The following is a 23,914-nucleotide window of genomic DNA, read 5'->3' as shown; positions in this document are numbered from 1 at the left end:
AGTCACCGTAGAAATTCGCGGAGGCTCCTTAATTACTGTTCATCAAGCGATGTGAGGCCTGTAAAATTCATAAAAAAATTATACGTAGCTCCAAAAATTATGAAACCAATTTTGTTGGTTTCATAATAACCTCCTCTACCTATTAAAAATGTCCTCAGCTATTAAATAATTAATTAAAGTTTTGGGATGAATTAATTATATTAAGGCTTCATTAATTCACCTTTAATTCTTTGCAAGTCCAAAATGGGTGAAACCAATTTTGCTAATCTTCTTATGACTTGTTCTATATAGGAAAAAAAAATTCATGCAATATATGTCATATTTTATGGCATTTCCTCATATGTGTGTTGTAGTATATATATTTGCACTTCATTCATAATCATCATTACACGCGCTCTCCCTTTTACTAAACAAAGAACTAGAGCGTGACGCGGGTGTGAGTGAAGGCGGCAGTGAGGTCCCACATTTCTGTGAATTCTGTGCGAGGAGTGTCAGGAAAACCCAAGTGTAGCAAGACAAGCAACTAAGTATATTGCACCTTTGTTCAATTGAATGAAGTCTAAAATTGATGAACTATGCTTATGTATGTTTGCATGTGTCGAGTCGAGATCGGGTACAAATTGGTAGGTCCTATGTTGAATGCATTACTTCTACCTTGAATTGTTGTTCATCCTTTCCTCATCGCCTTGAGTATGTTGCTGATGTCTAGATTACAAGTCAAATCGAAATGCTTAGCAATGCATAGGTCATTCTATAGAAGTCGAGCGGTGAATTATTTCATTGTTCACGAGCATAGGCGATATTTACTTTCATAATGATCACAATGTTGGATATGAGTTGATGATGGTTGGATGAGTGGTGAGTATGAGTCGAGATATGGGCGGTGCTAGGGGTGTTATCTACTCCGGAGGAAAGTCCTGGGGGCAGGCCGGGAGAGGAACCCAGATACCGTAGACCGCTTGCATTGTTTAAGCACCGATCGTCGGTGTAGTCAGCTTTAGCACTTACCTTACTCACCACATGCCGATCTAATAAGGTGAGCCGAATACCTCTGTAGTTGTGATCATTTGAGCGTGAACATCGATAGTGTGAGCGTGCGGGCTTGTCAGAGGTGTTAGTTTGCTTTGGGAGTAGTTCTAATACCTCCACATTGAGCGATGCTTGATCCAAATGGTTGGGACTTATTGCGAAAGGTTGACATGAGTACCCTCTTGTGTGGACCTTTATATCAACAGAATGATATCGAATACATACTTCGAATAAAACAAAGTAAAATAATAATAATAATAATAATAATCTGAAAAGGGCAGAAGATGGCATGGTGGACAAGGATCCACAATAGACCAACCAGGCAGAAGAGCCTACAGCGTTGCGGAGCGAAATGAACAATGCAACCCAATACCACAGGAAACTCGAGTGCGGATGCGATCTTAGACTTCTTCTCTTTAACTTCGGCTGGATTGAGGTTTATCTCTATCTTAACAATCTGAAAGCAGCAAGACTGAATACGGAAGGTACTCAACAAGTCCTATACTACTTCAAGGGGTTGATAGATGCATAATGGATATTTCAAGGATAAGGCTTCACGGAATAGTTTTGAGCGTAAAGTAGGTTTTATGCAAGTGGTTAGTGGTATCATTAGCTAATGACTTTAAAATAGTTAGGGTAGTTCAAAAACCAGTAACAAGCTGTATCTGGAGTTTTTCGGTCCTGGGAGGGGTTACACCTCACTCCGCAGTCCCTATTATCATATCTGGTGTACCTCTAGTACCACACAGCTTCTGGCGGATCGAGCCAGGAACCTCATCACACGGACATCTAGTCCACACACTCACTCATCAAGGCACATGCATCCCTTAGACTAATCAAGTGAGGTCAATGCTTCGCATGTTCATGACCGCGGACACGGTATTCAAATAGGTTTACACTCTGCAAAGGTTGTACACTATACCCATACGATATGCTCAGCCTCCATCCATTGCAGGCGGAGGAGCGATTCATACTGAGACACTTCAATCACTTTTCCTGCCGGGCTTTTCTACATGATCCAGCAAGTTCTTTAGGTCTCATTTAGAGGGTAGACCCCTGATGATCGACGGTGGCGGAAACTCCTTTGCGCAGAACCTGAAGACACTTGGCTCAATGTTGCCTCTTAGGCCTCCTAGTATTATGCCCAACCCAGTCTGCTGAAAGAAGAGTCAAGTCCTGCCCATTCAGGACACATGGTTGCACTGGGGTGGCTTAGCATGACGGCCCAAGACTCGGTGCTTAAGCGGCCGGAGCAGGCGCCTTCACCGTTGGCAATGAGTATCACCTCAAGCCCCCAACGTATGAGATAGCCTCCAACTCTCAGAGGACTATCCCGCTTGCCCCTGCCAAAACAGTTTTCACCTATTTTTACACATCTCCCGTCATATCCCACATAATATCAAGGATTTCACAACCATCACAGAATTCACAACATCAAGGATTCATGGTATATGAGTTAACATTGATAATGATGAAGCGATATCTCTGAAGAGACGTTTTTCCCAAAGGCGACGTCTCCGAGGAGATGTATTCAATCCTAAGCATGGTAGATATCAAGGTGTCTTCCAACGTTAGTACATATAACAGTTGGTACTCCTAGGGTGATATGTATTCTATATGATGACATGTAAGGCATGGCACTGTTGATAGGATTAACTACTACAAGTAGTTTGAAAGAAAATGTAATACGTAGTACATGTGATAATAAGTCCAATTTTAGTTGATCATGTAGATTATTTGAAAACATAGATTCAATATGATCAAGAAAATAGGACTTGCCTTGACGAATGTCAATTCACGATTGGTCTTGTCGTTCGAGTCTTCCAGGTTCTTCATCGTCAGGCATCACCTTCAGTTAATTCCTCACGCCCTAGCTTAGAACCTTAACTTCAAACCTACGTAGATTAACGACAAAAAATGCACAACGACTAAGCAAATAAACACCAGAATAAAACCAAAAAATACCAAAGCGAAGAAGAGTGATAGGGAAAGTGACGAAAGCTAAACCTAGCAGAAGACGATCAGCAACTCTAAGCAATGCGAAGCTGATATATAGAAACAAGCGAGGTTATCTATCAAAGCTAGGTTAAGATATTAACTTAGTTATTTTATTAGCCTAAGTGAAAGCCTAAACAAACCTAATCAACTGGGTGAGTGTTTATTAGTTTAACTACCGAAAGACGACAGTTAGGATTTCTACGTGTAAGTGAATGCACGTGTACCGACATAAAAATGTGTTCAATACTTACATCTATATATATGCGAGCATGTATACATATATACATAAGTATAACTCTAGGCAATTATACATGCTTAAATGTGGAGATTAATTATTCTAATCTATAGCACTAAACATTGTGATTTAGTAATTAATCTTAATTACCTAGTGTTACTTAAGTGTTACTCTAATTAAGCTATCCAATATTGCTATTGCAAAAACATGCATGTAATTAATTAATTAGGTTAATCTATTCTTTGAATCTATTTAATTAATCATTAACGTTTAAATTATTCTATCATATTCTAATAACTAGTATTTATTTATTCAACAGCTACACTAGTTAATCTTATTACTTAATTAAATCAAGATTAAACAATAGCCTAAGCATGAATTAACAATCTACTCGATTAAAATAAAAGCAATATTTAGTTTATTCTAAAAACTATTCTTTAATTAACATGATGATTAAACCTACGCTTAATATAGATTAATTAACATAAGCAACTAATATATGATTATAACGTAAACATGGTTATTGAATTAACTACCTCGACTTTAACTATTAAAAGATAAAATCTAAATCTAGATTAAACACCACGACATGAAATAATTATTGAACAAAAAATTAAATAAACTCCAAAAACTACAATATTTTACCATGAGGTATATTATGATTTTAGAGAAATATCGACAAAAGATTCACTAAAATCGGAGTTAAAACGAAGGAGTTACGGACATCGGAAGATTTGCCAGAAAGAAAAATCCTGAAAATTCGAGAATGATACTATGCTGCGGATTTGGTCTACGGGATTGGTGAACCGGAGGTGTTTGTGAAGGTGGTGCACCGTGGACCAATCTCGTGAGCTGGTGGGGGATGGCTTGGTTGACTCGGTTCACGAGGCTGTGAAACGGGGGCCGGTTGTAGTGGGCGGTCCATGGTGAACCGCACCGGTGGACAGGTGAGCTGGCCGGCTGGCTAGCAGGGCCCACATGTCGGTCGGATGAGGCATGAAAGGATAAGGGAGGGGGCGGCTGTTCCACGGGCAACTCACGGGGAGCAGAGAGGCGGAGGGAGAGAGGAGGGAGACCGGAGCGGGGTGAGGGGCGCCAGTGGAGAGGGACGTCGGCCGGGGCGAGGACCGGAGCAGAGGTGGTGGCCAACTAGGGGAAAGGAGGCAGCGCCGGCGGAGGGGCGACTGGCGGAGAGAGCTCGGGGAGAGAGAGCGCGGCGCGCCGGGAGATGGAGGGAGCGGCCGGAGAGAGGAGGGGGCTCGTCGGCTGGGGCGAGGAGCTCACCGGCGGCACGCGTATGTAGAGCTTGCCGGCTGCGGACTGGGGCCGGGCGACAAGAAGGGCGATGGCCGGAGAGAGGGACGGAGATGGACGACCGAGCGAGGAGCTCACCGGCGGGACGTGCTGGGCAAGCGGGCTCAGCTCGGCGGCAGCTCGGATTCAGGCGGCCGGGGCGAGATCCGGTCAAGCTCGGTGGAGCGGCACGGCGCAGAGGTGCGCGCGGCTAAGCGTGTGGACTGGGAGTGTGCACGGCGATGGCGCTTTTTAGCAGCGCGCACGGTGACGACGCGGGCGGCGGTGCACAACGCGGTGCTCATGAGACGGCGCGGCCGAGGGTGCGAGCGATGTGGCGCAGCTGCTCGAGTTGAACGGCGGCGTGGCGTGGCCTGACACAGCAGAGGGGCTGATGGGGCGCGCATGGCGACGGCGTGGAAGGACGGGGTGGCTTGGCACCGTGGCGGAACTCGGGGCAGTAGCTCGATGCGGAGGAAAACGGAGGTGCGGCAGTGCGGTGGAGCTACGGCCCTAAGCTCGACGCAGCGGTAAGGATGGGTGTGGTGGCAGGGTGCCCGATGGTGGATGCCTGTGTGTATGTGAATGCTTGTATGGTGTGTGCTTGGGCTTGTGCGTGCTCTGTGTGTATGCATGGCGTGGTTGTGAAGGAGGAGAGCAGAGGAGCCAAGGGATGTGCTACTGCTTGTGGAGGAATAGAGGAGGAAGAGGAAATGGCTTTTGCCTCCCGATTGAAAGATCAGCGAGGGAGAGAGAGAGAGGGGCATGGGAGCATGGGCTGCTGCTCTGTGGTGAAAAGATCAGAGGAGAGGGTGTGAAGGCTGGTGCGAATGGAGGAGGGAATGATGGCGGTCATTTTGGCCGGCGCAGTGCATTCTTGTGTGTGTGCAGGGGCGGCATGTGAGATCTTTTGCTGCCCATGGTGAGAGGATCAAGGAGAGAGCACAGAGGGAGGGGATGGGCTGGGTTGGTAGGTGATCAGAGAGAGAGAGATAACAGTGAGAGATCAGCAGAGCATGGGAGAATGGTAGAGGCAAAAGATCTGAGAGAGATGAGAGAGACATTTGTATGATAAATCAATTTGATGTATTTGAATGGTAAATGGAATGTGTGATAATTCAAATAGATGTATTTGAATTTGAACTGGATTTTGTATGATTCAATTCGAATGTAATTGAATTGAATTTGTAAATGTCCAAATTGAGTAAATCGTATTAGATCAGAATGGATGATTCAATGAATGATTGCATTTGATTTGAGATCTATGACGGTTCAAATGAATGACTTGAATTTGAAATGGAACTTGAATTTGAAATGGATTTGTAAATGCATATGTAAAGATTCAACTTGAATAAATTGAATTTAATCAGATTGGCTAAATTCAAATGAATATATTTGAATTGCAAAGAGATGTATAATAATTCAATTTGAATTAATGGAATCGATTTGAACTGACTTTGCGAAGCGATTGAACTAAAAGATTTGGATTGTACTCGAATGATTAGAATTGCATTCGAATATGAAATTGACAAAGATTTGATTGAATCGGGATTTGGATATGATTTGCGGTTGATCCGAAAAGAATATATGAAGTCGATTGAATGTTGGTGAATTGAAACGAGATTGAGATTCAAATTGGAGAGAGACTCAATTCGAGTAGAATAAAATTAAATGGGGATAATTCAATTGAATAATTGATTTATAGATTTGAGTTGGATTGGAAGATTGATTTTCACGGATTAATTTGGAAAAGGAAGTTATCGAAGTAACCTAAACGGATTTGAATTTGATAGACATTCAAATTCGAATCGCCACACAAAGAATCATAAAAACAATTAAACCAAAATGCATATGATAAATTCATTGCAACGATTTATTTAGAAATTAATTTAGTGCTCTTTGGAATACTTAGCCAAATAATATATTTGAATACACACATACAAATATATACATATTCAAATATATATTTCCTTGATTTTATACAGGTTTAGTAGTTAGAAAAGGTTTTAATTTGGAGCGAATTTTGTTATTTTCTAAAATGCTAAAACTCAGGGTGTTGCACTGCCGATCAGGGTGACGGGCAAGAGCAGCTCATACTAGTCTCAGAGGTTGTATTTTTTGGGTGGAGCCTAAGGACATATGGCTCCACTCTCTTTTGTTGTATAAGTTTATGAATCTGCTGCGTAGATGTTGTTATCTTTTGGTTGTAAATTGGTGTAAATGGTTGCATGGCTAAAGACTTGTAATATAAATATTAATTACTGACTCTTTATTAAGCTATGTTGTGATGTGTTATGTTGAAAAGACATATGTTTTAATCTTGGGTATAAAACACGTGTTGGGACTACCGGGATAGCATTCTGATTAATCATCGAAGTTACAATTATGAATAATGATTCTCCTGGTGATTAATTATAATTCTATTTGGACGGTTCCTCTCATTTGAAGATATTAATATGTTCAGATAATTAATAAAAACTTCAGCCAGTATATCGGACACATATAACTTCTCCAATTTTGCTCTAACATAACTCCTTCTATAGGAGTATATTGTTGATTTGCTTGTTGAACCTTTAATGTATTTGCGATTTAGATACATGGAATGATAAAACAATCATAACATATGCGATATATATGTTTGTTGCTTCTACTCAATATCCGAATAAATATTTGTGACTGATATTATTTGCATCGGATTCGTCACATATTCGATTTGTATTGATCTGTATCCATAACTAAGACTATATATATCTATACCTATATTTAGCACTATTCATATCCGACTCCGAACCCAAGAAGAAAATATATGATAAAATATAGAATCAGCGATATCTTTTTGTATCTAATCCATTTTCAGCCCTACTAGTGGGGATTCAGTCTTAGAGCTCAGCTCAATCAAAGCTCGTCTAATCTCAGTAACAAAATAAGCGTTGTCTTATTTTGTTTTTCATTCACTACGTGAAAAAGGGATATGGGTGACAAGTGATAACATTCATGGGTGACAGGTATTGTACTCGTTACCCTGAACGTGTTACTGATGACTAGTCATTGGTGACGGGTACGGACCCGTCACCAATGATGCATAAAGGTGACGGGTAATAACTGTTACCCATCACTCATGACCGTCTCTCATGTGCTGGGGAGTCACTTATGTTTATAATAAGTAACGGGTAACTAAGTTACCCGTCATTTATGGATTCCTATCACCATCTCCCATGTGCTGGGGAGAAATTTATAGGTGACAGGTGACTCCTACACCTGTCACTTATGTTCTTTATAAGTGATGGGTAGCTATGTTACCCATCACTTATGTCCTTCTCCCAGTAACTATGGGTGAAAACCATAAGTGACGGGTAACCTAAGTGATGGGTAGACATTTTACCCGTCACTTATGTTTCTCTTGCTCGGTAGGAATGAGCTGTTTTCTGGCTGTATCCTGGAACGTAGCCATGACTTGGCAGCCTTCTTCTCCCTGCAAACAATAGCAATGCATCCAAATATATATCGGCAAACACACTTGTAGGAGTACTCGCTTCAGAATTGCAAATAGTACAAAGTTCAAATGTATTCATTATAGAATCACAAATGTTGCAAAGTTCTGATCAACTCATAATTACTTAAGACTTCACAACTTAAGGCTTCTATAGTAGAACTCGCCCTGTAGGCTGATAACGTCAGACACCATGAACTCAGCGATTCATCGTCGAATATCCGGGAGTGCACCGACGTCGAGAAACATACACTTGTATTGCTGCATAATTTAACGCATAACCAATGTCATGTTATCATGGAATTAAAGTAATTACCGAAATTAGTTATGAATAATCTTGTATTGAACTTACATCAGGGGATTTGATATTCTTTGCTCGGAGCGTGAGGAGCATATTCCACGCAACATAGAATCCACAGGTGTTGTCCGGTGGTTGTCGGTGGCACTACTGAAAAGAAACTTTACTGTTATATGAAAAGAGAAAAAAAAAATAGCAACAGAGAATATTTGGTAATTTGTTTGGTAGCACTTACCTCATACCCGGTCTTGTGTGTCAACCTACGACCGGCTTTCGCGTTGTAGTTAGGTTGAGCTCGATGGTACTTGTCGAAAGCCCTGCATAAAGAGGGATCGATTATGGAGCCTTTGAATGTTAGAAAATTTTAATATGTGAACTAAGACAGGCAGAACTTACGTGTCAAGGAGTTGTTTTACAATGCTGTAATCACACAATCTAAGTTTGCCTTTTGCAGATGTTGGTCTTGATGAGTCGACGTAGAACACCAAGTCCCACTCGAGGCAAATGTTAAGTAAGATCCAATGGCCACGGTGTTGTGGGCGCTCATCAGGTACTTCACTTTTGAGTATTTTTGCATTGCCCTGGCCACATGATTCGCAGCGTAGTCGGGGTGAAGTTGGATGACCGATATTGTAATGGTCTCAGGGTCAAGAAATGCGACAGGATCCTTGTTCTTCCTTGTTTCTTTCATCAAGTGTCTACAGATAAGGACACAGTTAGATTCAAGTCTTAATGGTATTAATTAATGAATATCTAGTATCAAGGGACTTACAATGTGAAGACCTGTAATAACGATATGTCCAGGCCATCAAGGTTGAAGAGGTCGTATAAGTCATTGAAACCCACAATGAAGTAGCCGTCTTGATCACTTAATATGTGTCATCATTTGTACTGTACGACTATGCATTGATCATTGCTATCTCTACAAGCCTGTATGTAGTAATTATGCAGGTCGATACATGTTTTTCCCACCCTTGCTAGCTCATCTACCAACATCAAGGGCTTCCCATATTTGAATTTCGTGTTGGCCTGAGTCCACACTGGTGCAATGTCCGTGGACTTCTTCACTGGTACAATGGACTTCGACTTCACCGGTATAATGACCTTCGACATCTCCAGCAAGGGCTTCTTAGAGTCTTTCTTCTCGACCTCCTTTTCCTTCTTCTTTTTTGGGCTCTCTGGGGGAGGCGGTATTGGGTCTGGAAGCGAGGTTGTCGGATGCGGAGGAGAATGTGGTGAAGCCAGCTTCTCTGGAGGAGGAGAAGGCAATGAAGCTGCCTTCTCAGGAGGTGACCGGCATGATGACGGTGCAGAAGCTGCCTTCTCAGGAGGTGACCGGCACGGCAGCGGTGCACTTGAAGCTCGTCTAGACTGGGATGCACTGGACACCACGATGTCGCCTCTCTTCCACTGGATCCTTTGATGAAGAGCTTCACTGAGAGTTATGACTTCTTCATTGGGGGGAACCTCCAACACATGATCAGTGGCATTGCTATGTACCATATCCACTGTAACCACAACATAGCCTGCATGTATCAGGACCGTATGTAAGATACGGACACTAGGAAGCACCTGGCCCCTTGCAACCTCGATGTGATATTTGCCAGGCCTGATTACAAGGCTGCAGGATGTGGGCCCTTCTAGCAGGTCGATTGTATCTGACTCAGTCCTGGTAGCAGCTACTTGTTGCTCGACCTCCCTGGAGGCGCAGCTACTCTTCACTACAGCTCCAGGGCTAAAATCCTGTGGCATGGAAATCTCTATTCCCTTTGCTGCAAGCTACCCCATGATGCTTGAGTAAACTTTCTAGGTGATGTCCCGTGTCAATGCATCCACATCCACTGCATCCGACCTCTTCCTCTTCTTGTACATCGCGATATCTTCGGGAAAGCCGTATTTCCAGCCCTGGGAACTTGATACACCTCGCACTCGACCTGGGTGCTCTGGGTTTCCCAGCACCACTGTGAGAACATCACTTTTCCTAACCCTGGTGAAAGAACCTTGGCTGGCTTCAGCTGCCTTTTCTTTGACTTTTTCTGCGACTACCTGGGTTTCGCTGTTTCTGAATGTGATTTCCCCGCTATCAGACAGCTCACCCCTTGCACACAAATATGACTGCGATCGTCCCGAGAATGGATTCCAAGGATTCTCACGGCCTTCTCTGGCTAATTTCTCGTCCTCTGCCTGCCATTTCGCCCTTTTCCCAGCGTAACCGGCTGCGCCGATCCTGTGGTCATGCTTGTTTTTAGCCCAAAGCTGCTTCTTCTTCTCACTCTCCTTCTTGAACTGCTCTGAGTTCTTCATCTGCACAAAAGCATCCCAATCTTTCCAGTTTCAAGTGTTTGTAGCTCTCGTAGGGTGCCACCCCTTTTGCTAAGTATCGATTCACAAGCTTGCTCTTAAAGCTTCAGTGAGTTTCGCAATCGCTTTCATTGCTGCATTGATCGCAGCGTTCTTTTGACACTCACTCATGTTTTCAGGGTACTCCAGATACTCGATGATGATATTATTGAACAAGTCCCTCTTCACTTCGTCACTGAGGTCATTGAACTTAGCCGTTATCGGCACCCTCTCCCGAGCAATGAGCCCTGCAACCCTCTGGAATCCTTTCAGGGCCTTTTCATCCGTAGGCAGCCCATCAGCATTGATTCATGTGACGGTAACCTTGTCCGTCGGTCACTGTGTTTGTGTCCTTGGCTTTCGGGCTCTTGCAACACTACCAGCTGTATGGCTTGGAGACTGCGCTGACGCCATCTAGAGAGAAAGAAGGGCAGTTGACATAAACAAAGAATATTCCTCCATTCAACAAGTATAAAATGTATTGACTTGCTCGTATCAATACCTCTTCGGCAGGATTGTATTCTTCGTCACTTGCTTGACGTCGGCTCTCCCGATTCGGTGACGGGTCAGGGCTCGGGCTGTGATACTGGCTTTCACTGCTGCCAGAGGAGCACGTCGGGTGCGGGCTTGGGCTCCTATCCGCCCCATCTTGTGCCGGGGCGGCCTCTAGTGCTAGCATCCTCTGTGCTTTTGGTTTCTTAGGGGTGATAGTCCCCTTCTTCCCCATGGTTTCTTAGAGGAAAGAAAAGGAATCAAGGTTAACGATTTTCTTAAACCTACTAGTTGAAATATCCCGATGGTAGTGCACAAAATAGTACTTAGCAAAACTATAGAATATAGATACGTGTGAAGTAAACCGCACATCCTCAACCCATTGAATAAAAGTTTCCATATATTTAAGAAATTAGTACTCGTGCCTAAAATGAAAGAAAAATGAAAGCAACCAAGGTGAGCAAGGTCCAACCCAATCATGAGGCATGTTGTGAATCAAAGCCTTCTTTACTCGAAGGAACCACACCACCACGGACCTATTATGATCCAAATTTCCCCATTGGCTCCAACTAATACATAACAAACCTTATCACCCAACTAACATATATAAGTAATCGAAAAGTAACACTAATAGCAAAGGAAGAGAGATTACCTGAAGAAAGAAAACAGAGGAAGAGAGATACCGAATCAGATGGAGAGGGGAGATCATGATGCATGCATGATGCACATTTTATGGTGCTCTAAGAACACTCTAAGAGCCATTAGAGCTGCCATCACTTTATTTAAGTCTTTAAGTCACGCAACTTGCGAGCCCAACGGTGGCACTTGAGGCGCATGAAGGAAAAAAGCAACAGACATGGAGCTCAAGAAGCTTACATATAATACGTATTGCAATGCATGTGATGGTGCAACTGGAATGTAAAGAACCAGGCAAAGAAAGTACGGCTGCTTGTAATTAATTAACTCCAATGGCTCCGATTAGCAGTATGAAGAATCTCCAAGATTCACCTCGAGCCCCCGCCTTAGGAGGAGATTCCAAGTTTCCAACTGCATTGCAATATTCTTTTCTGGACGTATAGTTGTCCTTCATGTAGTATACTACCACATACTTTTTCATCTTTCAAGATACATGCATGTTTTTAATATTAGAATTAACCAGAGATTATTATGACATTTTCCCCATCCTACAATTCAAGTTTTGCTATGATTACATTGCTTTACTAATTCGGTTTGACTTTCTTTCAAAATTAAACGTAGCATGAGGGCGTCCAGAGTACATGCATATTTGTGAAAGAAAAATAACCATGACTATATGCATATAATTGGATCTAGGGCTTGTGGTGATGCCATGCGTGTACATACAATGTCTTGGAAACACTTCAAACATACTTGATTCCTTACGTACGACTTGAGAATGCCCATATATCTCTCGTATGGAAACATGTGATGCAGGAACATGGGGCCAAAGTAGTGTATCTCCTTCACGAGGTGAGTAGTAAGATGTACCATGATATCGAAAAATGATGGTGGAAAATACACCTCAAGAATACATAGAGTCTCAAAGTGTCTTCTTTCTAGCTCCTCCAACGAGTCTAGATCTAGCACCTTTTGTTCAATTGCATTGAAGAAAAAGCACAGGCTCAGGATAGCCTCGCGAACCATTATTGGGAGGATGTTCCTAATTGCTACCGCAAGCAGTGACATCATCATCACATGGCAATCATGGGACTTCATCATGGCGAAATTCATTTTTAGCTCTTTTACCGAGACAAGTCTTGCGATGTTGGACGAGTAACCGGAGGGGACTTTCACACTGTGCAAGGACTCGCAGAATTCTTTATTCTCCTTCCTAGAAAGAGTGATAGCTACTGGGATAGGTATTTTTCTTTGTCCGTATCTTGTGCATGGAGCTCCAGCCTTAAGTCCATTTCTTCAAGGTCAGTTCGTGCATTCTCATGATCCTTTCCTTTTCCCTTCATTTGGAGCAATGTACCGAGCAGACTCTCACAGATATTTTTCTTTACATGCATGTTGTCGATAAAGTGACGAACATCTAATTTTTCCCAATACTCTAGCTCGAATAGTATTGATTTCTTGTTCCACATTCCTAATTGTTCATCATCCTTAGAGGATTGATTTCGCTTGCCAAGGACAACATTGATATTCTTAACCTGATTGTGGACATCTTCCCCGCTGAAATGCCTCGGAAGTAACGCTTTCTCCCTTGTGCCATCGAACTGCTTGTCCATGTTTCGGTACGGGTGTTTCCTGGGAAGGAAATGTCGATGCCGCATGTATACTATTTTCTTTGAGTTGTTCAACCTCAAACTGCATGTGTCATCTAAGCAATGGGGGCATGCTTCACCTTTTCTTTTACTCTGACCTGACAAGTTACGATGTGCTGGCAGATCATTGATGATGACGAACAACATGGCGTGCAAGGTAAAGTACTCTTGCTTGTACTGATCCCAAACCTCGACGCCTTCCAACCAGAGTTTCTTAAGATCATCGACTAAAGGCCTGAGGTACACATCTATATCGTTGCCTGATATCAAGATCGATAACATAATGTATTTCTGCTTGTTACAAAGACAGGGTGGAAGGTTGTAGATCGACAATATAACATGCCAGGTGCTATGTGAGGTACTCATGTTACCGAATGGATTCATGCCATCTGTGCTCATAGCAAACCTAATGTTTCTCAATTCTTCGGCGAACCAACCAAATGTGGAATCAACAATTCGCCACTGAGTGGAATCTGCCAGGTGCTATATCATTGTGTCGTTCTTACGACCCTCCTTATGCCAACGCACCATTTGGATCTCCTTTCTGTTGGCAAACTGATGCTTCAGACGGGGAATTACAGGAAAATACCATACCACCTTCCTAGGACCACCTTTACTTTTCTTGCCTTCTTCCCCGTCACCACCATCATTTCTACGCTTATATCGATGGGTTCCACACACGGGGCATTGATCCAGCTCTGCATACTCTCTATGAAACAAGATACAATCCTGCTTACATGCATGTATTTTTTCTATTTCCAGTCCTAAAGGATAAATTATCTTCTTCGCGTCGTAGACGCCCTCGGGCACCAAATTCCCCTCCGGTAGCATGTCCCTTAGCAGATCCAGCAATGCTTCGAAACTCTTGTCAGTCCAACCATTGGTTGCCTTTAGCTGTAGAAGCTTTAGGTTCCCAAAGATCCACGTGTACTTCTCCTTACAGTTGGGATAAAGGGGCGTTTTGGAATCACAAATTCCTGGAATTTAGCAAACTCACCATTGTTATACTCGTTGTGCCGCTCAACATCCCACACCATCTAGTCCACATTCTCCACAAAATCCTCGAGATCATTATCATTCAAACCTAATATGTCCTCATCCCTGAGATCATGATCCATTTCATCGGGTGTAAGTCCTTGATCCACACTGTCGGTATGAGGGTCTGATCCATCTCTTCCTCGTTAAGGCCTTCTTCGTCATGTTTGTTCCAACATGTATAATTCTCTTTAAATCCACGCATGACCAAGTGTGCATGGATATTGTCTGGTTTCAGGAACTTCTTTTCATTCCTGCAGTCGCGACATGGACAATACATTATCGTTATACCATGATCTTTCATATCCACCAAGGCAGCACTCATGAAATGATTCATCCCGTTCAGGTACTCTGTACAAGTCCGGGTCTTGAGGTATATCCAACTTCTGTCCATCATCTATAATTAATGTAAAAATATTCATTCTTCATTAATAATAACCTTAATTTTGTGGTTAAGCACGCGATTAAAAATTTCCAACAAATACACTAGATCTGTGGTATCTCGCGGTAGATCGGACAAACCTAGTACCAAATCTAACATAAATACAACTCACTTGTACTAAGATTTTAGATAAATATGCAAAATGACCGATTACAACTCAAAGCACAACAAGTCTGCCAAATTGGTATTAGAGGAGAAGGAAAGGAGGAGATACAAACCTTCAAAGACCTAGCACCAATTCAAACTTCAAATTAACAAAATATTAGAGAGTCTCTAGTGAAATCGGAGAAAATCGCCAGAACTAAGCGCGCGGTACTGTTGACCACTGTTCGGCCCGCACAGTGGCTGACCAGCTTTATAACAGATCTAAATAATAGGTCATATTACTTCTCATAAGTGATGGGTCATATTACGATCCGTCACTTATTACTAGTCCAAGGAGACCCGTTACCTATTCCAAGTCATAAGTGACGGGTCGTATCATGACCCGTCACCTATGACTGGTGTGGAGAGACCAGGTTTATTTATTACCCGTCATTTATATCATAGGTGATGGGTAATATTATGACCCTCACTTATTATATGTTATAAGTGATGGGTATATACCCAGTTCCGACCAGATATGTCATAAGTGACGGGTAGGGTAATGACTTGTCACTAAATTATGTCTTTTTTATCCGTTTTCCGGGTAGTGATGGTTAAATATCACTGATCCGTCACCTTGGTTCGAGTAAGCTCGGGCCAAAGTGACTATCCAAAGCGCTTGAGCGCAACTCGAGGAGCTTTTGTGTATGCTCGAGCTCGGCTTGTTTAATATTTCTCAACTAAGCTCGAATCAAGCCTGGGCCAGGTCTAGTAGCATGCCCTGTGAATGAGCAGCATCACAGGATTGGGAAAGGTTCTCAGGATGCAATTCATGGCTGCTCAATTGCTTAGGGCTCCAGCGAATTATACGTATTATTCGAGTGGTGTATGTGATAAGATATGAATATAGTGTACTCTCTCCAAAAAAATAAATCATATTTTTTTTAATGAGTGTACATCAATATAGGGTATATTTCATATTCCAATGTAAAATGAGTGTGCTGTTTCCTCTGTACCAATGCTAAATGACCGGTTTTCACTTTGTACCCATATTATTCTAGTGTTGTATCGGGCAGATAAGAAATAATTCTTGTATATAACTATGGCTTCACGACGAAGGCAAGCAATTAATTGGCTGCTAGGTTGGCTAAATATGCTCCAAGAACCTGGCCAATTCGTTATAGGTATGCATGCAGGCAAATGAAAATATGTAGGACAGGTTAGAAAAACTAATGGCATGAGACTGACAATCTAAGAACCGAGCGATAGCTCAGTTGATAAAGTCTTCATTTGAGAGGCTATCCACTAAACTCGAATTCAGGTACTCGCAGGTCAGGTGAGTATCTTACTAAAGGGTTCGGTACTCTCCTCTCTTAAGATAAAGCCAAATGACATTTTTTTTGAGATCATGTGTGCTCAAAAATTGGTTCTATTGTGAAATTGGCAAAATTGGCAAAGTGATTCACTATGTGAAAAAACGTCATTAGTAACGGGTGATAACTGGTATTAATGACGGGTCATGTACCCATCACTCTTATCGTGTCACTAATGTTCAGTCAATAGTGATGGGTCACGGGTTATAATTTTGATCCGTCACTAATGACCGATGAATATTTTTCGTACTTTTTGGATAAAAAAAGTAAAAAAAAAAAAATTCACTCAAGCCATCCCAACGCAGGCTCATCCCATATGCCTCACAAGCTACACTTTTTTCACATTATTTTTAAGTTTGCATTCCATTGGAGTCGAACACATGACCTCCTACTCGCACGTATAGCCACCTTATCACCTCTACTATCACATACTTGTGATAGAAATCGGATACTTTATCCTTTTAACCTTCTTTGTCGAAGGTCATTAGTGATGCGTCATAACCATGACTCGTCACTAATGACTAATTTTGCCAAATTTCGTTGAGAGTTATAATTTGATAGGTGACCCGGAGTGTATTCAGTAAAACGAGTATAACTTTCGCATACGGACTCTGATTTCGACGTTTTTTGACTCTACGGATATCTAAAAAAAGTTACATCTGTTTCTCCCCGATCTTGTCGGGTTCAGATAATTTTTTGAGGCCAAAAATGACTTGAAATATTGAGTTCTCACCCCCGGAAGTTTCTACACCTTTTTTGGAACACGCGCTTGTGTCCATAGCCACCATGCCTTACATCAAACTTGAGAAAAAATGTAAAATGGTTCCTATTCTAGTACTGCTGAGGTGAGAAAAAAAATAAGAAAAAAATAAAATAAAATAAAAAATATTTGCAAATACCGTCATTAGTTACTGGAGTTGGTTATTAGTGACGGGTTACAAGTGGATCCGTCACTAATGACTGGCATAGGATGATCCGTCACTAATAACTGACCTAAAACGACCCATCACTGATGAACTTATCATTAGTGATGGGTCACAAATTGACCCGTCACTAATGACTGACATAGGACGACCCGTCACTGATGACCTAGTCATTAGTGACAGGTCACAACTTGACCCGTTACTATTATCATCAGTGATGGGTCATGTTACGACCCGTCACTAATGACCACTCAGTAGTAACGGGTCTATATCTGGTTTTGATCAGAAGGGACATTAGTGACGCGTCCTTATTGGACCCGTCACTAATAAGACATTAATGACGCGTGTTGAGCAGCCGTCACTAATGTGGTGTCTCCTTTGTTGGTTTCTTATGTAGCGATTTAATATTTAGATGAATGTATATGTTGATAATATGTTGCTTGGTATGCTCATGGTAGCATAGTTTTATTTGTGATTTTGATATGTGTAATACGCTCATGTAAGTGGTGTTATGCGGATTGACGTTGAGTCAGGTTTATGAGAACTTGTGCTCAAAATTAGTTGTTTGTTTTGTTTATGTTCAGGTGTTATCCTAAGCACAAACATAGTCAATGACACGACTGGGACTAGGTCTAGGGAGGAACTGAGGTAAAGACAGCCAGAAGGTCATGCATGACATTCGGGCTAGGGAATTGTGCTCGTGAAGACGGTCACACAATGAGACATACATGGGATATGTATGAGTTATGGTGTGGTGGAGATGGATTGCACCAATAGACGTACACATGAGATATATGGGTTATGGTGTGGTAGAGATGGATTGCACTAATATTCATGACACTACTAACGACGATGACATCGATGACGCCTCTCTCATGATGATCTCCGGCGATGACACCAGCATGCTCCTAGGTGGCCGCACCATGCGGCTGCACGGGGCACTCCGTGACCCCCGCCCCCACATCCTCCTCAACACTGGTTCCACCCACAACATCATCAATGAACTCTTCACACGCTGACTGAACTTGCCTATTCGCCATGCTCATGTGGGCATCATAATGGACAACGGTGAACAAGTGCCTAGCCATGGGGTTTGCCGAGGTTTGTTGCTATCATTGGGCAGGAGGTCTTCTCTTTTGATGGATACATAGCTCTACTCAACAACGGCTTCGACATCATTCTCGGTACACCATGGCTCGCTACTTTGGGTTCCATCCTGTGGGATTTTCCATGCTGACTATGAGCTTTTGGCATGAGGAGTGGTATGTCACTCTGCAAGGTGTCCGGGCTACTTCGCCGCCAATGCCATCCATGATGCCGCCATCTCTAGTTCTAGTTGTTGCTTCTCCCCTGATGGATGGGGTGCCTCTGGTCCATCCTTCTCAATGTTGAGTGGTTCTCATTACTTGGCTTTAGTTCTTGACATCTTGTCACCTAAACTCACCATCTTTGATGACACCTGTTGTGCAGTTCATGAGGTGCCCAATCTTATGGCCATCATGGCCAACATACAGGAGGTTTCTTGTGCTAGAGCTTGGGAGGCTGCTAATAGTATCATCCTCTTTGATAGTCATGTTTACCTTCCTGTGTCATCACCTCTCCTCAACACCATCATCAATGCCATCCTTGCAATCGGTGAGAAGGCCCTCCTGCACCATGTTGTTGTGAGGGTTCACAATCCCTCCTCTATCGGTGTCCCGAGTTCTCTTCTGATGTCAGTCTTCCTCCCCCATGAGATGCGACATACATCAATGGCTTCAGCAACCATCACATTCATCGACCACTTAGGTTGTGAGTTCCTCATAGTTGGAGGGGCTATCTTCAAAGTGTTCTACATCTACAGTACCCCTATTCTCTTTGGCCACTGCATCAACCTCACCAGCTCCAACTCGAGGTCAAAGGATGCATTCTTGTTTGCCCTCAACATCTATCTGCTACCTCGAGAGAGCCTTCACCACCATTCCATCCCTTCACCGCCATTGGATGCCTCCTTGGGATGTGGGCATATGGTTGCACTACATTGATGGCCCAGGTACTCCTGCTATTCGCTAGGATGTGACCTGGCCTACACCGCATCGCTTCACCATGGCAGGCTTTATCGGCAAACTCTCCTATCAGTTCACTCTTTTCCCTCGATAGGACTCGGTGCAATCATCTCAACAACATAATGCTTGTCAATCTCTAGAAATTACTGTGGTGGCGCACTTCTTCTTCACTAGCTCCTCCTCCTGATTCGCCTAGTTGTTGCATGGCCCAACACAAGGATGCACGGATTGTCGATGAAGGGAGAAATGTTTTAGGCCAAGGGCCCATGGGCTGGGTGGGCCAGCCCAACCCAGAGGCAGCAACACCCATGGTGGACCATTATCATCAAGGAGTCGATCTGGCGGACCATTATCTTAATTATGAAGGGTTCTTTAAATTAGATGTCTTATCTAAGTTAGGAAGTTATCTTTTGTATTTTAGGCAAGGTCAAATTCTATCTTTAAGTTTACTTAGCGGTCGAGTTGGTCTTCCCTATATAAAGATAGGACATATAACAAGGCAAGGCAAGCAATACATTAGGATTATTCCCTCATCTCTCATCTCCCCCTCTCTCTCTCCCTCTCTCTCTCTCTCTCTCTCTCTCTCTCTCTCTCTCTCTCTCTATCTATCTATCTTGCCATAGCTGCACGCTGCTTCCACCCTTGCTACATGTTGCCGCCCCCTCTCCCTCTTGGCCGGTGACCACCACATCGTCAGCATCGTCCTCCACATCCTCGTCCCCTGGACTACCCATAGATAGTTGTATCTAATAGAAGGTCGTTACATCTACAAACTTTATGCACTAACATTCTTCAGTCTGATTAATCATAGTGTTTCATGTGTGGTCTCAAGTGGCATTAGTATGCAGTGTGGGTCTCTTGGGTGCGGGAGATTCACCACTGGGTGTGTGGGTGTAGGAGGGCGGGGCATCGGTGACAATAGGAGGAGGAGGCCGTGGTTAGTGGTGTTGAAATTCAATTTATCTTATATAGAGTTCATGAATTTCATATGAGCCCCGCAATTTATTTCTATCCCTTCAAATTTGAGTCCAGGAAGACCCCCCCCCCCCTAAAAATTTCTGCATCCATGCAAGAATTGAACTGTTTCATGTGATCCCCCTGCGAAATTCCTATGAAACTAATGGGATGCAAAAAGAATTGTAATTCTTTACAACTTCTAATTAGCATTGGGTAAAATAAAATCTCGTGGAATTGATGTAGAACGTGTAAGAAATGTTATGAATGGAATTCAGTTGTTTCATATTTTAACATTTTTGGAAACACTTGGATTACAACAAGACACTATATATGTTGTTGGCAAGTAGACTTCAACAGTTTACACCACATATACCCAACATGCAACATGAGATTGTTGCACTCCTGAATGTGTATCTTAAACCTTAGCCAAAGCATTCATTAGGCCATTTTGGTTATGCCCACAGGGTACTGATGGATGCAATCAGCCCATGGTCCATCAATGTTGCTAGCAGACTGGATGCACTCCCACACGACACTATTGCACTTGAATCCTGATCCAAATCCAATCATCCATACCCGATCACCCTTCTGCAACCGACTCTTAGCATCAATGTATCCAAGCTCATACCACAAAGAGCTGCTCGATGTGTTCCCGAATCGGTGTAGTGTCATTCGTGATGGCTCAACATCCTCATCTGATAGACAAAGGCTACGTTGGACACCATCAATCACTGCTCGCCCACCGGTATGGATGCAAAAGTGTTTGAAGGCCTTGTGGAAATCAGGGATATATGGCTTTACCTTTCTATTCAGCAATTTTTGTGCAACTAATGAGAGCCCAAATAGTAGTTTCTCCGAGAATGGGAGGGCAAGGGACCCTACTGTAGTTATGTTGGCTTGGAGCGCATCATTAGCAATGGCCACAAGGTCTTTCGATAGGTTCATTCCTATTTCACCCTTGTCATCCTCCTCTTGGAATGCACACTGATAAGACTTATCTTGGGCAGCAGTGAGTGTGCGTACAATGTGCATGAGCCTAAACCGGGATTTAGACCTAGATGTTGATAATAGAACCGCAGCCCCACCCATGCGGAATAGGATATTTGGTAGCAGCATCGAACGGTTCCTCCCTGTGTAGAAGTGGAGTGAGATGATCTCTGTTGACACCACTAGTGCAAGTGCACCCTTGGAAGCAACATGCAAGAGGTTTTTTGCAACTTCCACTGAGATCAACCCTGCACTGCACCCCATCCCAGAGATGTGGATGTTGTGGATGTCACCCCGTAGCTTGTACTTGTATACAATCATGTCAACCAAGGATGGCGTCGGGTTGAAAGCGCTACAATTTGTGATGAGTATGTCAATTTCCTGAGGATTGGTGCATGTCTTGGCAAATAAGTCATCAATGGATGAAAAGATAACCTGCTCAGCCTCATTACGAGCATCACTCAAAGTGTGATGCGGTGGAATGTAGTGGGAAGCAAGGGGTGTGTAGGTCTGATCACCCAGGCCTGAATGCTTAATCATGCGAGTCATGAAGTCAATGCTTTTATCGTCAATGAATGGCATGTGGTGAGCATGTTCGATAAATGCGGCCATGGAGACACGGCAATTGGATGTATGGCGGAAGCAAGCATAGTCCACAAGGTATACACTGCGAGAGCGGTGCAAGAGGTAAAGGGTTACTAAGACAATTGGAAGGGAGGTGGCTAGAGAGAGGTGGGCATACCGCACATCATGTATCCATGTGAGAAGTTTGGCAGGGCCAATTTGTGTGGCTTTGAGGAGCAAGATGGTTGCAAATGGCACAGAGATCATGACAAGAAAGTTATTCACAACAAGTTGGGAGAGGGATTTGAGGTGCCTGAGATTGGGTGGTGAGCTCATGTTGTTGAAGCTTGTAATTTTGTTGTTTCAATGTTGATTCATGTGTGGAATAAAAGTGGAGGCTGCGCAGGATTTTAAAGGCAGTGGCATTATATATATATATATATTCTAGGCAGTGGCATTAAGTACATGACATGCATTTCAGATCTTTCAAATATGTTTGATGAAGGCAGGCATGCTTTTTAATCGCCACAAATGTTCCCCCATGATGTTCTAATGGCAGCGAATAAATGCTATGAAAGGACACAAATTAAAAAGCATGTATATATATATATTCCCTTTCAAAATACTGCGTCAAGCGGATTCTTGACATGCTTGACATGCGTCGTATCTAAAACTGTTATCATTACATTTGTTTATAATATATGTTATAGCTTGTAAGATCACAGTGTGTGTGTGTGTGTGTGTGTGTGTGTGTGTGTGTGTGTGTGTGTGTGTGTGTGTGTGTGTGTGTGTGTGTATAACAGAACTAAATTTTCATCACAAATTTATACATAGTACTTCTGCTCGGTCGTTGTTCAGGAGATTTGTGAGAAGCATGCTTTATAATTTTTACAAATTTCGTGCATGTTTTATACTCTTTATATAATGTAAAAACGATAGATGACAACTAAATTTCAATGTATATTCTTCACTGAATACAGGTTTTGACCCGGTATGTATTAATTGTTCATTGTGTGTACTAGATATCATATTATCAGCATTGTTAGTTGTTGGCAGGTGTTAGCCTAAAAATTTGTTGGCAGGTATTAGCCTAAAAATTTGTTGGCAGGCGGTGGCTTAAAAAAAAGTTGGCACGTGGAAATATATAGATGCATGGTCTGTCGCAAATAAAGTATATGTGAGTAATATAAAATTAGGAGAATTTCTTTTACTCCCTAGAGTTTGGATCAGATCTGGTCGTTTCACTGCTTGAATTTCTGGTGGTTGATTTAGTGGTTTCAGATTCTTCACTCCTGGCATGAAACTGAAACACACATTTCGAGTCATCGTAATAGAGGTAAAAGAAATTAAAAAGATAGAAACTTTTAAATTATTTATGAGAGTGTTGAAAAATGGTTTGACATATTTAATTGAACGATGTGATCACGAGCTGTGCACATTTTCAGCTCATATATATAGCTTAGCATGTCTATGTTGATATGCAAAGGTACAATTGATTTATGTCATGCTGGCTTGTACCACACACACACCCTAAGCGCTCGAGCATGCTGAACTTCTTTCTGTAAATTCTGCAAAACCATGTCTATTATTGTACGAATAAACCCACACTTCTAAGTATCAGTTTACATTGCCATACTTTTATTGGCATTTCGTTGCACGAAAACAGCAGCACCGTATGCTGAAAGGGACCTGACAGGATCAGCCTTGAGCCCTCGTGTCATACACACATGCTTGAGCCATCTGCTTTTAATTTGCTGAAACCTCTAGAGGCGCACCGCGGGATCCTCGGTCAGTTGCCAGTCGGTCGAAGCCAACAATTGCAAGCTTAGATTGTACATCAATTCTAAGTTTGCTAGTTACTCTGAACGACTGAACGTCTAAGCCTGTGATTTTTAAATATGAACCATTGCAATTGCCATTTGCAACAAGCCAACAATTATCAAACAACCCAGTTGCTCACTGACGCCGTCTCGGTCGAGCCCGAGTTGCCGCGCCCCTCCGGCGCCTACGCTGCGCTCGCACTCCGGCCGCTGCCCGCCCGCTG

At 42.7% G+C, this 23,914-nt stretch overlaps 1 protein-coding gene across 1 annotated transcript; it reads right to left on the bottom strand.

Annotated features, from left to right (window-relative positions):
• Nucleotides 1-8,252: 8,252 nt before the first annotated feature.
• Nucleotides 8,253-22,248, bottom strand: LOC133930191 (3-ketoacyl-CoA synthase 5-like). The gene is made up of 4 exons (XM_062376866.1): nucleotides 20,782-22,248; nucleotides 14,817-14,878; nucleotides 8,579-8,660; nucleotides 8,253-8,306 (listed from the first exon to the last, which is right to left on the bottom strand). Exons 1-4 carry the CDS (start codon nucleotides 22,204-22,206, stop codon nucleotides 8,253-8,255), a joined length of 1,623 nt encoding a protein of 540 aa, XP_062232850.1. The 5' UTR covers nucleotides 22,207-22,248.
• Between the last annotated feature and the right edge of the window lie 1,666 nt (nucleotides 22,249-23,914).

Source organism: Phragmites australis, chromosome 10 (genome assembly GCF_958298935.1).
Source record: "Phragmites australis chromosome 10, lpPhrAust1.1, whole genome shotgun sequence".
NCBI lineage: Eukaryota > Viridiplantae > Streptophyta > Magnoliopsida > Poales > Poaceae > Phragmites > Phragmites australis.
This window is presented reverse-complemented; position numbering and strand designations above follow the sequence as displayed.

Excerpts from the sequence above, each read along its gene's own strand:
- LOC133930191 (XM_062376866.1), bottom strand. The coding sequence starts at position 22,206 with ATGAGCTCACCACCCAATCTCAGGCACCTCAAATCCCTCTCCCAACTT. Across the intron at positions 14,879-20,781 it reads ATTGCATCCATCAGTACCCT|TTGGATATACCTCAAGACCC; the intron begins GTGGGCATAACC and ends GATGGACAGAAG. Across the intron at positions 8,661-14,816 it reads CGGGATGAATCATTTCATGA|GGCTTTCGACAAGTACCATC; the intron begins GTGCTGCCTTGG and ends CTCTTTATGCAG.